We start from the raw sequence: 17,647 nt of genomic DNA, 5'->3' as shown, positions 1-17,647 counted from the left end.
GGAACAAAACCACGGCGCAGCTGTTACACAGCACAGACAGCCCAGTGGGTAATGGAAATTACCCACTAATGCTCTTTTTATGGAATTTGTTGACAGGAAGAAAAATATAGAATGCCAGCCTTATCCTTTAAACCTTTAAAACTTGACTGTTTGCACAAAGTATTCATAAATTTACTTTATATCTAAACTAGAGCTGAAGCAATTGGTCAGTTAATTGTTTAGTCAAATGATCTCATACTCATTTCTAAAAATAAATAAAAATGCCTAACATTCCCTAGTTCCAGCTTTTCAATTGTGAGGGCTCATTTTTTATTTGTGTAGTTTTCAACCTGGACCCTAATTTCCTATGTTGTTGTGTCTAAGTGACTGAATGGTCCAGTATTAAGCAAGATCGCTGCAGTCGGCAGCTGCGATACGAGCCACTATTACATGCTTACACAGATTCTCAAATTCCCAAGTATTCACTCTCATTAAGTTCATTACCAAGAGGAGAACTAATAGTTATGGGGAAATGACAACTAATGAAACGCTGCTCATGTTGATGTGAACATACCTAAGGCAGAGCTGGCCACTCTCAACATCTCCACTGTGTTCAAGGCCTGGGGCCTCTGCTTAGCCTTCTCTTTCTTACTCACTGACTCCACCTGTATTAAGAGAGGTATCAGATATATCTTATATCAGAGGTCAACTAAGGTAAGTTCCAATTCTGGATGACCGTGCCTTGGATGAATCCATCAGGTTGTCAGGATTTGTGAGGCTTGGACCCAAGTGCAGAAAGGCGAGGAGGGAGCAGCAGTTTGTATAAATAATTTAATGAAACAGAAGGAGAATTTACAAACCATGATAAGCTGAGGAATAATCCCGACACAAGAGAAACACAGAAACACAGAGAAATCCAACATGGAAATACAGCTTTAGCACAGGAAGGGAACTCACAACAAACGACTGACGACGAACCCAACCCAGACACAGAAAGCAAATAGACTAAATACACAGGTAATAGGGGCTTTCTGACCGGAGGGATTTTTGCAGTTCTTAGAACTAAACGTTCCTAGAACACTTTTTTCGTCGTGTTCCGACAGGAAAAATTTTGGGATTTTTAAGTTCCTCTGGCCGCAGTAGCATACTTTTTTTAGCTCCTACTTCAGAGCAGGATCTTTTCCCTTTTCCTAGGTGTACTTGATTGGTCGAACTTATAAGTCACACCCACTGCCAACTCGGAACTTGCAGACAGAGCAACAACGAACAACAATTTTCACCATCTTATTCATCATTAAATTCACTTCTGACAACGTTTTAGGCGAGAAATTAACTGTTTAGATTTCGAATATAGGCAGTTTTGCGAAAATTGATGCCGAATTGACAATTTGCTTCAAAGTTTTCGGAGTTGAGAACCTCCATGAAGTGAGGCGACAGCCAGCAAGCGCCTGCCCCGGCCTCTAGCTCGTCGCTCGGCCAGTCTTGCCCAGACACCTCGCTGTAAGCTGGAGGTCTGTCAGACCGCTCTTGTAAATAAGAGGCTTTTATTTCGCCGTTGACGGTTCATTTAAATATCACAACACATGTCCATCGTAAGATTAACGGGAACCTGTGGTTAACTGTCTTTTCGGAGTTAAACTCCACACAAGGTCAGTGGGTCGATCCCTGGCCCCTGCGGTCTAGCTGTCGAAGTGTCCTTAATTGCTCCCGTTGCTGCGCCATCGGTGACCAACAGCATGTAAATGTTTATTTGATGAAGGTTTATGTGATGGCAGCCTCGGTTACCAGTGTATGCATGTGTGTCATGGTGAGTAGTGCTTGTACTATGTAAGAGCACTTTGAGTAGGCATTAAGACGCTATATAAATGCAGCCCATTTACACTTACTCTTCAACCAATTGATTGGTGGATAGGGAAAAAACAACTGCACAGTAACTCTATATTAACTGAATTGTCACGGTGCACTCTACCTGGTTGTGTTGTGTGTCCATTAAAGCGTTTTTTCCTGAGGCCAGTCCAGTTTTTAATGCTTTGAAATTGGAGCGCCGCATATTTATACAATACTACCAACAAGTGGCGTGGCGAGGTGATGAGCGTTTATTCTGTGCTGAGCTTTGCACATTTGGAGTGTTTTTTCTGGTAGCAGAAAGTTGAAGAGTGTTCAATTTTGGTTAAACAGCTGCACTTGTCACTGTCACTTTTACCCAGCCGAACAATCACATTGGAGGAGGGGTAGGACAAATACCGCAAATACCAACCGTCACATCCAAAATGTACAAGTGAGGAAGAATAAGAATAAATACTGCTAGACCGTATATATTAGGGCTGTTTGAACGAATTCCGAAAGTCGAATAGTAAAAAAATCAATACTATTGCAATGCTAAAATTACTACTCAAATGCGATTTTTTTAATAAATATATTGGCTAACGTTAGCTAATCTCCCTCTTCGTGCCTTGGTCTACCCGCATGTGAAAACAAAATGCTTTTGTCATGTCACGTCTGATGAACAATAAGTTAGCGGGAGAGAGAAACACAAGACATTGTGAGGTCTTAAGATCACTGAGCTAACGTTACGTACCGAGTAACGTTAGCACAGGGTGAGTGAGGCTGCGGCTGGAAATCGTCGCGAGTTATAGGAGCTTAGCTGGGAACTTCATGGAGAGCGCTAAAGTTAATGTTATCTGCCCGACAGCTGTCAGAGTTAGCTTCGACTTCATATATTACCTTCTAATAGCTGTATTCTCAGTAAAGTGACAATCTACAAGAAACAGGTTGCTTATAAATCACTAAAATAGTAGTGACAGCACCATTTGGCTTAGTTATCAATGCCGTTAGCATTGTGGCTAACACTATTGTTACTTAATTTATGACAAATTTGTGTCATAATTTAAACAATGCACGAGTTAGATCAGAATCAGATAGATAATGATTCATTACAGAGTTCACTGTTGATTTGTGTTTATCACTCATGGTTGAAAATGAATGTAAACAGAGTGGCGTGCAAGAAATGCAATGCGCCATGACGTAGGTCCCCTTCAAGGCCAGGCTAATGTTGGAAGTCCCTCTAGTGGACAGAACATGTAACAATCAAGTGATTGTTACATGTGCTTATAGTGGCAATGCATAAGCCTGAGTAGTGTAGTACATATTAATAACAATTACATTTGAATGGTATTATAGAGGAAGATTGACAGCTCTAGTATATATACAGTTCTCTCTACCTACGTGCTTCAGCCTTCACTTCATCCAGAGCAAGACAATGTATGTATAGCTGCCGATGTTTTTACTTCGCGGATACTCTGTTTCAACCAGACCCAACTGAGAAGTGAGCTCCATATAGTGTACTGCTATATTTATCCTTTTAAAAATACTAACCAGAGGCATTTGTGCTCAGCCAGTGCGAGAAACGTTGTGGATGCCAAAAATGTTGAGAACTAGAAAGTTAGCGGCCGGTGGAGATATTAAGAAGCATATGCCAAGGTTTTTCCTGGCTCAAAATGAGCTTTTGGAGGGACACATGAAGGGGGTGGGGGTGGGGGTCTGGGAGTCCTCCCCCTAGAAATTTTGAGAGTCAAAGAGAGTCATTTCCTGCATTCGGATACATTTTTAGGCACAAATGTATGGTGAAAACGTCTTTATTTAGGTCAAGAAAAACACAAAATTCTGTAACTTTTCCCCAAGGAGCACATTTTGCTCCTAAGTCGAAACAGTTAGGAGCCACTTACATAAGTAGGATAACTGCTATTACTGTTGTAGCTAATTTGTACAATAATACAAGTGTCATGAATAGGCCTATAAAACGTTAGGAAGTGTAATGTTTTCTATTTTTAATGTATTCTATTGATCAATAAATTGTCAGTGATGTTCAATAGTAGTGTAACAGACCACCCCTACGGTTCAGCATGCATGTGAACCGTGGCTTAATTTCAAATTTAACCATCATGGTATGAAAATACAGTTGCTGCCGCTGTTACATGAACGGGGCTCAGCAGAGAGATGGAGCGGGATGCTGCGCCTCTAGAGCTTGTTCAGGGAGTTAGGGCAATGCCAATAAAGAGGTTGGAACTGTGGTTTTCATGTGTAGGCTACTCTCGTACGGCTCGCATCAAGTGTTAAAACCAACAATACCAAAACACGGAATTGGACTACTATATAACCCTACTATGAGACATTTTCACAGGTTATGAAACTGTCTCAAATTAATACTGATAGACGGCAGCTGCTTCTCGCTGCGCCGCCGGTCCCCCGAGGCAGAATGGTCACAGGGAGAGTCTGGTACAGCCTCACTGAAAACGGAGATCCATTAGCGCTAGCTTCACAGTGGAGCGTTAAGATCTAGTCAAGAGAAAATCTCCATTGAGTTAGAACGAGAAAGAAAGATGGGATAATCCGGCTGCCACCAAAAGAGATGTTGACATGCTCTGGGAAAAGGATTTTGAAAATCGATCCTGATGCAATAATGTCCATTTTGTGGGCATCCCCGAGGGTAAGGAAGGAGGAGATGCAGTAAAGTTTTTGGGTGAGTTGATTCGGGAGTTGATGGAGATTGAGGGATTGGGATTTGCTTTTATGTGCTGATGTGCCAGCAATTTAAATTAAAGGATAATTCTGGAAGAGTTATTATTGTTCTGGCTGAAATAAAGGGCAAGAACTAATTCTGGCTAACATACTGTATATGCACCTAATGTAGATGATCAGGCATTTTTTATAGATTATAAAGGAAATTACAAGCTGAAATACAAGGGCAAGAACTAATATTGGCTAACATATATAGATAATCCAGCATTTGTTTTTATAGATTTGTATAATATTGTTCTAGGGGGCGGGGGGAATACAGTGGGGCAGGGCTCCCAGAGCCCCTCTCACATTAAAGATTTTAGGCTTGGTTGATATTTGGAGAATTTTGAACTTTTTTAATGTCCAAATCACTGGCTCCCTCCCTTTGATGTGCGATAGGAAATATCGTAATCTCTGATCATGCGTGGTGTGCCTAGACCTGTTGCCTCAAAGTGAGAGAAGATGCTCTTATAGGTGGCGCCTCAACTCCGCTCTTCTACAGGAGACAGACAATATAGAATGACTTACAGTAGGTCTGAGCTAAAAGATTACTTTGGTCCAAAGTGTCATCATCAGGGGCGGCATGGGAGGCCTTAAAGGCTGTGATCAGGGGGCGCATTATACAACATGCTTAATTTCCTAAGAGGAATAGTGCTAAAGCACTGTTAGAATGAGAAAGTAAAATCAAACATATTGAAACTGAGATTAAGCGAAGAATATCGCAGGTTTGCCTGAGAAACCTGACTCAATTAATTCTATCTTAGAATATTGAATTCAGTTTATTCAGGGCAATACAATATTGTTTTGAGTCGGGAGACAAGGCAGGAAACTTACTTGCTAAAAAACATAAAACAGAAGGAATTGGCTTCCACTATTTCTGCAGTTAGATCCAATTCTGGAGATGTTTTTACAGCAACTTTAGAAATTAACAAGATTTTAAAGAATTTTACACTGATCTCTATAGGTCATTATCTACCTCTACTGGTGAAGAAATGTGTTCCTTTTAAAGGGCCACTAGGGCTTCCCAAACTGACAGAAGAGCAAAGAGAACTCATTAATGTAGATTTGACTATAGGAGGTAATTAAAAAGGTAATGGAGGGCCCTGCCTGCGGCTAAGGCCCCAGGGTCCGGTAGCACCACAGCAGAATTTTTTAATAGTTTTGTGTTGTGTATTTTGGGCCACTGTCATATCCGTAGTTGAGATACAGCTGATGGATTGTGGGTAATTTTAGCTTCCGTTGTCGGTGTTAGCCATGCTTTTGTTAAGACATGCTGTTGGGCTAATAAACGGTTATTATTCCGTAGTAGTCCTACTTACGGCGTACGGGGGGTGATCTCTCACATACTGCAAGACGGTGAGGAAAAGCCGATCGTTTTTGCATCATGGACATTAAACAATGCAGAGTCTAATTATGCTCAACTTGAACGAGAGGCTCTGAGCATTGTATTTGGAGTCAGAAAATGTCACCTATGTGACTATACAAATCACAACAAGTAAACAGGAACATGTTGGTGTTATTTTGTCACTTATTCGGAGCAGTAGGCTAATTGGAAGGTGGCGCTAACGGCTCCACAGCTAAAAAAAAAGACGTGGGTTGAAAGGTTGCGGAGCAAAACGGAGATTTGTGAGTTGATTTTTTGATTCATAGTTATTTATTTATGTTACAAAGACACTGTAATTCCATGACTGATTAAGAAAGCTTCTTGATGGGCTACAACTGTCAGAGGACCTAGTTGAAACGGAGGATTTCTCTGTTTCTAAGGCCTTCAGAGATGCCTGCTACAAGCATTGTTCATTGCAGTATTTGATGAAACACCAGGTGGCATACAAACAAAATAATCTGTGAATAAGCAAGTAGTAGTAGAGACAACAGAACAATCATACAGATGTTTGTACAGGCCAACCTGGACGACCAGTCTTCCTAGCTGACCATGTTGAAACGGAAAGCACAGGGTGCGACGAGTTACAAAAATTAGTTGGACGACCATGTGCCGCGAAAACTTGTTGATGTAATTTTATGGCTCACGCACCTCACACCAGGAACACCACAGCGACCATTAACCTGCTTTTAGATGAGCACGGGTATATGGACCACGTTCATACATCAACAAGTACTAGCTATTCATTTCATCCTGATATAGTCACATATATCATTCTATGAGAGTTAGTGATGATATCACGCAACTGCGACCTGGGTGAATGTGCGCCCGAGATTTTGTAGTAATGCGGACACCATTGCAATGATGAGCTACAGAAGTAGTCGTTTTTTTTAGCTGCTTTGACTACTGCTCTGACCGCAAATCAGTATGACTGCGATGGTTTGCGGCGACCCCTCAGACCGTGCTGACTGCAAGAAGCATAAAAACCTGTTCTCAAGATTTTGTAACAAGGCGATGCGGTTTCACAGACTGCATTGCAATGATTGGCTACAGAAGAGAAGAAGTCCGTTTTTGGAGCCGCTATGGCCGATGCTGACCGCTTTGATCGCAATCAGTATAAAACGACCAGACGGTTCTGCAATGCCCCGACCGCAAGAAGCATGATAAACGTTTAACATCAGGGACAATATGTCCAGGGACAGGCAAGCAGCCGCCTCGCTGTTTCGACCAAAAGCGCATTTCTCTGCAACGGTCATCAATCAATCGATTCTGCTCCTCTGCCGTTTTCTAATCACCCATAGAGCAAATCTGTGTGTGTGTGTGTGTGTGTGTGTGTGTGTGTGTGTGTGTGTGTGTGTGTGTGTGTGTGTGTGTGTGTGTGTACCTACCCCAGGTTTAAGTTTGTTATTTTAAGTGTAAAAATTAAGTGCTCTCTGGTGGGCAAATTACGTGATTGAGACACTATATTTAAAAGACCTCAAACATATTTTTGACATCTCTACTGCAATTTCTTAACAGAAATATATCAGGCAGGCTGTTTTATGTTCACGTGAATTCTTCCTAGTGGAATTGCACTGCCACTGCTGGTTACACTTTCTGCTGACGGGAAAGGACTTGCATGCTCTGCAATTTGCTCTTACCTGGGCCTCCCAAAAAGTCTTGGTCAGGTTGACGAACATCTGACCCACCTCCCTGTCAAAGACCCTCACCCTGTTCCAGTCCAGTGTCAGTGGGCTGTCCTTTCCTTTAAACACCTGACCAAAACACAGCATCTCTGTCAGTATATAGCACGGATGGAAGAGATCATTCACACTGTGTCAGGGGGAGGGAAACAGGGGATTTACCTTTGCTTGGAGGACCCAGTAAGTCTCTGGTTTAAAGGACTGGATCTTGTCATGGCGCTCCACACAGAAGCCTAGTGTTGGGGTCTGGCATGGTCCAAATGAGATCAAGGAGGAGTCTAGATTACCGTACTTACCCTGGAAATACTTGGTCTGGAACCTGAAAAATATTATATCAACATAGACAGGCTAATTATTATTACCTTAGATCAGTTGTAATAAGTTATACACACAATAAGTGCAGCTCTACAGACTTTACAGTCAGTGAGTTTTGAGTAACATTTCATTCAGATATCTTGAGTTGAGAGTCCAAGGAACCCCTTTTAAAATGGCCATGCCAGTTTTTCCCTTGCCAAAATGTATCTTTGGAGTGTTATTTAAAAGCTTTAGTGTAGTTTTTTATATTAATGAACTTCCGTTACATACAAGCCATTGCCAAATTAATTGATACAAAGCTAATCAGCTCAACAAAACTCTCTCTGTATTTCTCAGTATGGCTATGTTTAGAAATTGGTGTTGACCGGCAACTTTCGCGCGCAGAAACTCGAGATACCTCTTTTGAAGAGTCCATCCTTTTTTTTTATCCTACGTCTCCTCCTTGGCTAAAGAGCAACTGTGTGGAGGAGGGGTGGTGCGCGATCACGGAAGGCTTGTGTCATGTGGATGCAACGACAGAATTGTTCAATCAGGCTGCAGCTTATCTAGAGATTTGGCGTGTCCGCTTTTTCGTGTAGCAGTCACAGATTGAGGTAGTATTTAGCGATGTGGCCCGAGCAGGGAAGGCAGGGAGCCTGGCTCAGCATGATGGAGAAGCCTCTACAGTGTGCAGAACAGCAGGAGAAATGTGTGGCTGAGGAAATGCTACATTGCGCAGAAAGGCAGAAGAAATGTGCGGCTGGGGAAGCCACTAGAGTGCACTGAACCGGTGAAAGGGCAGGTGAAATGTGCGCAACTGCTGGCAACAAAACAACTTGCTGGAAAGCACAAGAGCCTGGGCGTTTATCTAACATGTGTTTGTGAATAATTTCATTACTTGCATGTAGGGTAGACAGCAATCAGTTTTGTTCACGACACCTGTAGCCAGCTGCAAAGACAGACTTGACTGAGAGTAGTGAAGCCCCATGCGTGTGATGTGACACAGACACACAGACACACACACGTAACACCAAAAGCTGCAGGAAATCTAACACAAGGTGCCAAGAGCCAATGTGTTGCTGTAGAAAGCAGCTTACCGGGTGAAGGCACAGCCTATGCGCAAATCCAGCTCCTGACGTGCATCCACTGACAGGGCTTCGTTGCGGTTGGGCTCTCCCAGACCATTCATGGCATTCCAGATATCAGTGTCAGTGATGGAGCTGAATTTGGCACGGTAAACACTCCGCTCCCTGCCACTCCCCTTGCTCATCACTGGCTCAATGGCATCCAGTACCTGGGAGGCAAGAAAAATAATGACTGAGTGGTAGAAAATGAAAATAATACAGTATATTTTCCATGACCCTTTACTCCTCTGGTCCCACATATGCTCATTTTCAGGTTCATACTTGCATTTTGGGTTTCTACAAAACCATGTTTACATGTTTTAATGTTCACAAAACACATAATTCTTCTGAGATAAATCAGCCCTGACTACCGGTGGTTAAGTCAACATGGATAAGGAATTATTAGTCATACTTCTAAGTCTTTCTATTTTTGTTAGGATTCTTTTCTGTTTTGTTATTTTGTTTTTGTCTGTAATTTGACTCTGTGACATTGTAACTGAGGGTCACCCCTCAATGATTAATTAGTATAAAGGTTGAAGAATTATTGCCATTATTATTGCTACTGTTCATATAATTCTATTATACCCACTGCTATACTTATTTTGCTGCCCCTTTAGGAAAGTTGGCAGTTTTGACGGTGCAGCTCTGTTTGTCCATGCAGACTCACCGTAGTTGTTTGTACTAAAAAAGTCGCTGAAGTTTTTATCTCATTCATTCATATATATACATACATACATACATATCACTTTTATCTACTGTACCCTAAAGAATGCATGTCAGTTGAATATTTTTTTTCTGCTGAAACTTAACTGGAATGTTTGCTGAAACACTGAAAAACTAGTGAGTAACTTTTTGATATTAATGAACGTCCGTTACATTCAAGCCATTGCCAAATGAGTTGCTACAAAGCTAATTAAGACTATCAGCTCCACACAACTCTCTCTGTATTTCTCAGTATGGCTATGTTCAGAAGATTGTGTCATCCGGTGGCAGAGACTCAAATGAAGATAATTACCTCTTCTGAAGAGTCCATCATGTTTTTTTAATCCGCCGTGTCCTCCTTGGCTACTAGCAACTACGTGGGGGAGGGGTGGGGGCGGTGCGCGATCAAGGAAGGATTGAGACAAATAACAGTGAGGCAAATAAATGAGCAGTCAAGTGAGATCAGCAAATACGAAGTCCATAAATTACCTGCTCAGCACGAGTTCGGAGAGAAGAGTGCATTGTACAGAGAAAAATAGCATTCAAGAGAGGGGACCTTGTAAGTATGAAAATTATGCAGAAAGAAATTAATCACAAATTAAGGACAGCTAGATGTAAGAAGAGAGAAAAATTGGAAACCCACTGTTTGACTATGAACAATAAGAAACTCTGGGACTCTCTAAAAGCCATGACAAACATGGCACCAACTAAGAGGTGTATTAATGTGATAAATGAGAGGGATAAAGCAAATTAGTTGAATCATTTTTTTCTGTAGATTCGAAACAAGAGACTTCAGAGTAACAAGAGTAACAGAAGCACTGATGACGCCATCATCGCTGTGACACAGTATTAACAGACATTTAGAGGATTCTACCTCATACGCACGCCTCCTATTCGTTGATTTTAGCTCAGCTTTTAATACGCTGCAGCCACATTTGTTAATTAAGAGGCTGAATGATTTTAAAGTACACCCCCTTATTATCAAATGGTATCACCCAATCGTAGACAGCAGGTCAGCGTTAATGGGATTCTATCTGAATCAAAAATGTTGAGCACAGGAGCCCCTCAGGGCTGTGTCAGTTCACCTGTCCTTTTCACTTTATACACAGATGAGTGTAGAAGTTTTTATCCAAATAATCATGTCATTAAATTTTCTGATGACACTGCAATTGTATCTCTGCTGAAAAAGAACTGTGACCCATCTGATTATTTTATGGAAATTGAAAGGTTTGTGAATTGGTGCGACGATAACCATCTTGTTCTAAACGTTTCCAAGACTGAAGAGATGGTGTTTGACCCACGTCCAGTGATCACCGGTTAATGAGACAGCGTTTGCACTTGGCAGAAGTTCCAGTTTAGCGGCTTTCTCCGTGTCATACAGGCTGTGTATGGTGAAACTACTGTCCCCCTCGATGGCAGTGTATAAGACGGGTCAGAACATGCCAACCGTAGCACTTCTTTAAGACCCGAGTCCTCTACAATGCTGACAGGTCTGCAGTTAGTTGCCACCCATTTTGCAAGAGCTGTAGTAATTTTTTTGGATTTGGTTTCATCCACAGGTCGGCAAGTAGCACTCTCCAAAATACTGCTTTGCCTGAGCCCGCTAGCATCAAACTGTGTCACGTTAATATGCTTAGCTCGTAGGTGGTAGCTCAAGCTTGACGTGCTTCGGTGATATTTTAATTCGGCTTTACACAATGTGCATATGGCTTTCGAATTGTCTACTGAGCCGTCCGGGAGTTTTTTTTAAAAAGAAAAGCGCCATTCAGAAGTGTGTTGCTGCTGTCTTTCTCCATGCCGGCAGCCTGCCTGCATTCTGCAGCAGAAGATGTGTTATGAAGAAGTACGGCAGCACCAAAGGGTCAAAATAGTAGCCGTTAGGCACGACGAAAAGCCGAGTGAAGTGTAAAATAAATGAATCGCATGCCGACATTATTTTATTCACGGTGCCATCTTGCACTACATTGTTAATAAAGACAGAAAAACTGTTCTTCGCCCAGTACACCCATAGACAGTAAAAGAAATGGACACAGTAACACCATATACTTTGACGGAGACCAGTGAAGTCACTTTTCCGGTGATGGCTGAGCGTACTGCGCAGCCTCAAACTGAGCTTGATGACGTAGATGGGACGTGAGCAACCTAAGTCTTCTGGTAGCTGTGCCAAGAGAAATCTCAATCATTCCGAATCTTGCAGAGACGGAGAGCGTAGTTATATGTAAAGAGATAATATAGGCACAGGTTAATTATTGCTAAGTAAAATGCTACTTAACATTAGTAATTAAACTTAAACAGCTAATGTAAGTCGAAACTGCCTGCGAGCTTCTCCTGACTATACAGTAATTTCTCTACTGTGCGACAGAAAGTCGCGTGGTTATGACACAATCGTTAACCTATTTTTACAAAAACGGCTGCTACGGGGCCATAACGTGAGATACAAGGTAATGGAGCCTTTTATACATTGTTGCGTTTCATTAGAAATAAACAAAGGACAAATAGAGTCTTTAAACGCTTCAGATGTCAAGTTATTCGTTGTCAAAGTGACACCAAAATGAATGGGAGTCAATGGAATGCTAACGGAAGGTGATGGCTTGTTAGCCTAGAATCTCCCCATAGGAGGTAAGCTTTCCGGATGCTCGCTTACCCCCTTGGGTACACCTTTGTGCTTCCTGAACAATAGCTGTCAATCAAGGTAAACTAAGGAGGTCCGGGGGTGGGATCGCCTTGAAAGTGATCAATCATAAGAGGCCCAGTGCCTCCTTGGTTTCCTTGGAGCAGAAATCAACTTTGAGAGCAGAGTTTACCTGCAAGAGCGTGTATGCCCTCCAGCTCTCGCAAAGCAGACACTCACAGGCGTGTGGTGGCTGCTCTGTGCGCGTGCTGCTTAGTTTTTATACATGCAGGTGCCATTCTTTCCCTCTCTCCATGTTTTGTTTCATGCTAGCAGCTGCCTGTACAACTCTTGATTGTTTATTTGGTGCGCGAAGAGTAATATCTGTGTGTTTTAATCGCACTCGGGAGATATGACAGATATTCCTGACGCCATACATTTTTAGAAACCTTGATTGGTGACTGACAGTACATGGACAAGGAGAGCGCACATATGCGGAGCTGGAAACGCTGACAAATCAGAGCAGACTGGGCTTTTTCGGGAGTGGGATTAAAGAAACAGGTGCTACAACAGTGTCTCAGATAGAGCAGGGTTTCTGAAGGTTTCACCAAGTCAAATGTAAGACTTTTTAGACCTTTTAAATACCATTATGACCTATATCACGACATAAAAAAAGTCAAATGTCTAAGTCTGGAAACATCACCTGAAACAATCCCCCAATTTCCTAATTTGCATTATAGGACTAGTGTCCTCCCCTCTTAGCATTGGCTCTGATCGAAAAGCAACACAGAGGTCGCTTACGGGAGTTGCGAAGCTGCTGTGTGGATCTCGCTTAGGCAGTGTGGAGGTAGTGCTGGGTACGGGGCTGAAGCCGCCAGATACTTGGCAAAACTGGCTGATGGCTGTCGTTTGCTGGAGACCCTTCACAGCAGTTAGATGTTGCTCACTTTTTGCATGGGACTCAACACCAATTAGCAGTTTAATTGCTTTCTTGCATAAGAAACAGTAGGCTTCAAAACGTTAGCAACTGGCTTTAACCAAGCTCTAAAGTCACTTTTTTTTTTCAAGCCAAGTATCGCTAAATTTGCACTTCTCCATAGCTAAAGAATACAATTTGTATTATGTCTGTGGTACAATCAGAAAGAGACGTGCCAATAACACAAAAAGCTGATTGGCTGCAACATAAGTTGCAGGTTGGTCCCATTTGTAGTTGTAATACAGCAAATTATATTTGGACTAGTGAAAGAAAGAACTGCAATACCACGGAATAAAAAAGAATAAAAAAAACAAACAAACATTCTAAAGCACTGCAGTAGCATTTCAACGAGCGTTAGAGATAACGTTACATGGCCGTAGGAAAATTAAGACCTGTTTAAAATAATTAAAAACCTAGAACACGATACTTTTGATTTTAAAGTTTTAGACTTTTTTAGACCCCCGGAAAAACTGTAGAGGGGTGAGCAGTATGAGAATAAAAATAATAAATAAAAATTATATTATATATATATATATATTTTTTTTTTTTTAACATAAAGCATATAAACATGTTCTAGAAGAAACACAAAATACAAGTATGAACCTGAAAATGAGCACAATATGTTACCTTTAAAGTTGCACTAACTTTTTTATACAGTGTCAAATGATTATGTGTAATGTGAAAGGAATCACTTAGTGATAAGTTTGTGCAACAGGGCCAGTCAGATTGTCACTGGAGAGTTCAATCAACCAAATAAAATTTACTTACTATAGATTTCTTGTTATTTGCCTCTCATCAGAACATACATTTTGCTCCCTCAGCAACCCATTGTGAACTAAATAAGCTTTTTCGATGAGATAAGAGATTATATGAGAAATCTACAGTGCCTTAATCACCAAAAACACAATTTCATTTACCTCCTTTGTATTGGGGAGGAGGCAGAAATTTCAGTGACATATCGCATAACCTCGCCAAACAACTAAATCTATCTACATAGAGAGATACTACTAAAGGTAGGTGAAAATAATGTTTTCATTATTTGCATAAACTGACAAAGCATTGCATAATGTATTTACTGATTTATTTTTGCCTTAGCGGAACCCCAAGCTGTAAACAACAGTTGGAAGTGTTTATGCTCACATTGTGATTGGATCTCAGCAGGTGTAAATGCAATATGTACAGCGTGACCACATTGTTAAGAAAAAAAACCCCCTCAAAATTGCATATGGAGAGCCGATCACAAATAACATAATACATATCCAGATACAGCTTGCATGTTATAACCAGGTGTATACCAGGCCTGAATTACCTCAAAACAGATGTTCTCGCCTTCTTTATCACAGTCCAACCATAAAACCACGTAATCACAGCCTCTGGCTTCAACCTGACATGACACCAGAAACTTGGGGTGAGCACCAAAGACAGAAGGCATAAGACACATCAAATCACACAAAATGCAGTGAGCACCAATGTCTTGAGAAAACCAATACTGGGTCAAGCTCATTTACCTGGAGGAACTTGACCATGTTGAGTTTGGGGTTGGCCTCCTTTTTTTCTGTGAGAGCATTGCTAAAGAGTTCTGCAGGGTCCACCTTGTCCCAGTTGTTGTACTTCCCTGGAAAAAAAGGACTAAGCTCTTAAACTGTTTAAGTAAGAAATTACAAGAAATCAAAATCAAGAGTTAGGATGCTGAAGAGGTTGAAACCCAAATAAAGATGTAAAGGTGCTTTATACTCAATTACACATTGCATTTCAATTAAATTCAGCAGTTCTGTAAAAAGATAAACATAATGTCTTCATTGTATGTCAGACTGCTGCTTTACAGCGGTCATTCAAGGTTTTCTTGTATTGAATATATTATCAGCTTGTTAGGGCACGAGCGCCGACAGCGGCGAAGGCCCTATTGGAACTGAAGGAATTATTAGGGCCTGTCAAGACCTGAACCCAATATTATAAGCATGTCAAGACGCACAAGAAACGTCATTGGAGCCATACCCTAAACCCAACAGGAAGTCCGCCATTTTGAATTGAAAGTTCGAAATTAGTGTGATTTTGGCCATTTCCACGTCGTACTTTGACAAACTCCTCCTAGAGATTTCATCCGATTAACTTTGAACAAATTTGGTCTGTGCCATCTTAAGACGTTAAAGATGAAAAGTTGTTAAAGAAAAACTTTTCGTCATAGGGCGTGGACGTGGCAGGGCGGCCATTTTGTGCGTTTCGCCGCCGAAACAGGAAGTGTGTGTAACTCGAGTGTACATTGTTCAACTGGCTCGAACTTTTCAGGATTCATAACACTCCAACTCTGATGAACTGTATGGCATAGTCTTGTGTGAGGTATCATTGAACTCAGCAGAGACTTCCTTCTTCGTTGGTGATTGTTTGACCCGCAGAGGAGCGAGGGCCCATACATCGCTGCTTGCAGCTTTAATTTCTATTGTTTTTTCTTCCTGTATATACTATGAGATTACATTTTAGCATTGCAAGGAAATGTCATCAATAAAGGTTAGTTGAGTAAGGGTGTTAGGGTGAGCAGGAATTAATATGGATGATACCCACCGATGAAATCCAGACTCATCACATGTCCACAAACAGAAGTCATCTTAAAGCGTACATTTTGGCCCTGGAAGCTGCCGGTGTATTCGTGCACAGAGCATGCTCCGTTGAGCCCCTTGCGACTTGTACAATTTCCTTAAGGCCAAAGAGAACAGATAAGATAGTAATTAGTCAATTAAGTCATTTAAAAATGCAGGATGTTGTAGGCCTCAAAACATTTCAATGCCCTTGTTTGTACTAAAGCTTAAAGGTATATTTCCGATTTTTTGAAGTAGGGTTGTATGAGGTACTTATCCATAGTCAGTGTATTACTACCTACATTAGCCAGCATAAAACATATGCCAGAGCTATTTTCCTGGACTTTTCATCTGCATTTAAAGTGAACATATTATGCTTTTTTATATTTTCTGTCACATCTACAATGTTATGTCGGATTTTCGTGTTAAACGTGGCCAAAACTTCAAATAATGAGGTAAACGTATTTTAGAGAAATCCTGTGAACGTTCAGATTTCCAACTGTTCTGAACGCTCCAGTTTCAACAGTTTTTTCTACTCGGCTAAGTGTTACGCAACTCTAAGCCGGCCTGCTATGATTGGTCATCTGCTCCAGGTAGGCAGGACTGGAGTGTTTGTTTTCTTACTGCGCTACTGTGGTGGTGTTAACATTGTCGCATTTAGCTACATGCTAACGGCAGTAAAATGTCATCTTGGCTGCCAGTGTTGTTAAATTCTCCCCAATTCCGGGTCACATTATTCCTAAACATTCCCGGTTATGTAATATTTGGTTAAAAAGCCTTTATCTGCGATTACTGACTGTAAAAAGTGCTGCTATATTCGATTAGTGTCAAGTGCTAACTATAATAGCTACATGCAAACGGCAGTAAAAGTTGTCATCTTGGCTGCCAATTTGTTAAATTCTCCCCAATTTCGGGTCGCATTCCTGCTGAAACATGCCTTGGGAAGGAACTTGTTTTGGTGGATCATGTATACGTTCAAAAGTTGTTTTAGTCGTGCAACAGAAAACTCAGATTGGACAGATAGTCTAGCTAGCTGTCTCGATTTATCCTGCAGAGATCTGAGGAGCAGTTAACCGAGTTTAAAATTTCAACACAAAGAAAGCAAAATGTAACGGACATCCGGCCGAAAAGAGTGAAATCCAACGGAATTTCAGGCAGCAACGGAGCAATCCCGGAAGTGGTACGTCGTAGATAGAGACTATAGCATTGGTAATTCATAAGGGAAAGTAGTGTAGTAAATATTAATAATTGGCTGAATTTCAGGATTAACTGTTAAAATAATTTGAAAATTAAAAATAATAAATGGAATTCGAATGGCATTACAGAGGAAGATTGTTGGCTCTATTAATCCTTCAGAAAATTTAAAATAAATAAAAATGTCTATTTCTTTGTTGAACTTTTGAAATGCACTCAAAACGTACACATAAAATGACTTATAATTTTCTAAAACTAGACCCTACACTAGGTAATGAGTCATGCGTGGAGTTTGAGGTCAGAATGATGGCAAGTGAGGCAGGAACATGAGACCTCTGACAGCAGTGCCCCTTTTCCGGTAGTGAGGGTCCTCCCTTAGTTACCTGGGCTCAATGCTACACGCTGATGTCTGCTCTGAATAAAATTATTCTGTCAAGGCTAATTGCGAGACAGACACACACACACACACACACACACACACACACACACAAAGAACAGGACATATAAATAGAGGCATGTTGAGATACAGGTCGCAGATCAACTCCAAGCAAACGACACCAAAAGAAAAAAAAAT

At 41.2% G+C, this 17,647-nt stretch overlaps 1 protein-coding gene across 1 annotated transcript in view; it reads right to left on the bottom strand.

The window, feature by feature from the left end:
• top3b (DNA topoisomerase III beta) overlaps nucleotides 1–17,647 on the bottom strand; it is a 69,675-nt gene that overhangs the window by 30,835 nt on the left and 21,193 nt on the right. Inside the window, exons 2-8 of the mRNA XM_078250339.1 lie at nucleotides 15,866–15,997; nucleotides 14,815–14,921; nucleotides 14,616–14,690; nucleotides 8,991–9,187; nucleotides 7,762–7,918; nucleotides 7,558–7,671; nucleotides 554–644 (exon numbers count right to left, since the gene is read on the bottom strand). Of these exons, the coding sequence (XP_078106465.1) occupies nucleotides 554–644; nucleotides 7,558–7,671; nucleotides 7,762–7,918; nucleotides 8,991–9,187; nucleotides 14,616–14,690; nucleotides 14,815–14,921; nucleotides 15,866–15,997 (873 nt within the window). The remainder of the gene's footprint in view (nucleotides 1–553; nucleotides 645–7,557; nucleotides 7,672–7,761; nucleotides 7,919–8,990; nucleotides 9,188–14,615; nucleotides 14,691–14,814; nucleotides 14,922–15,865; nucleotides 15,998–17,647) is intronic.

This window comes from Sander vitreus, chromosome 5 (genome assembly GCF_031162955.1).
Source record: "Sander vitreus isolate 19-12246 chromosome 5, sanVit1, whole genome shotgun sequence".
In the NCBI taxonomy this organism is placed as follows: Eukaryota; Metazoa; Chordata; class Actinopteri; order Perciformes; family Percidae; genus Sander; species Sander vitreus.
This window is presented reverse-complemented; position numbering and strand designations above follow the sequence as displayed.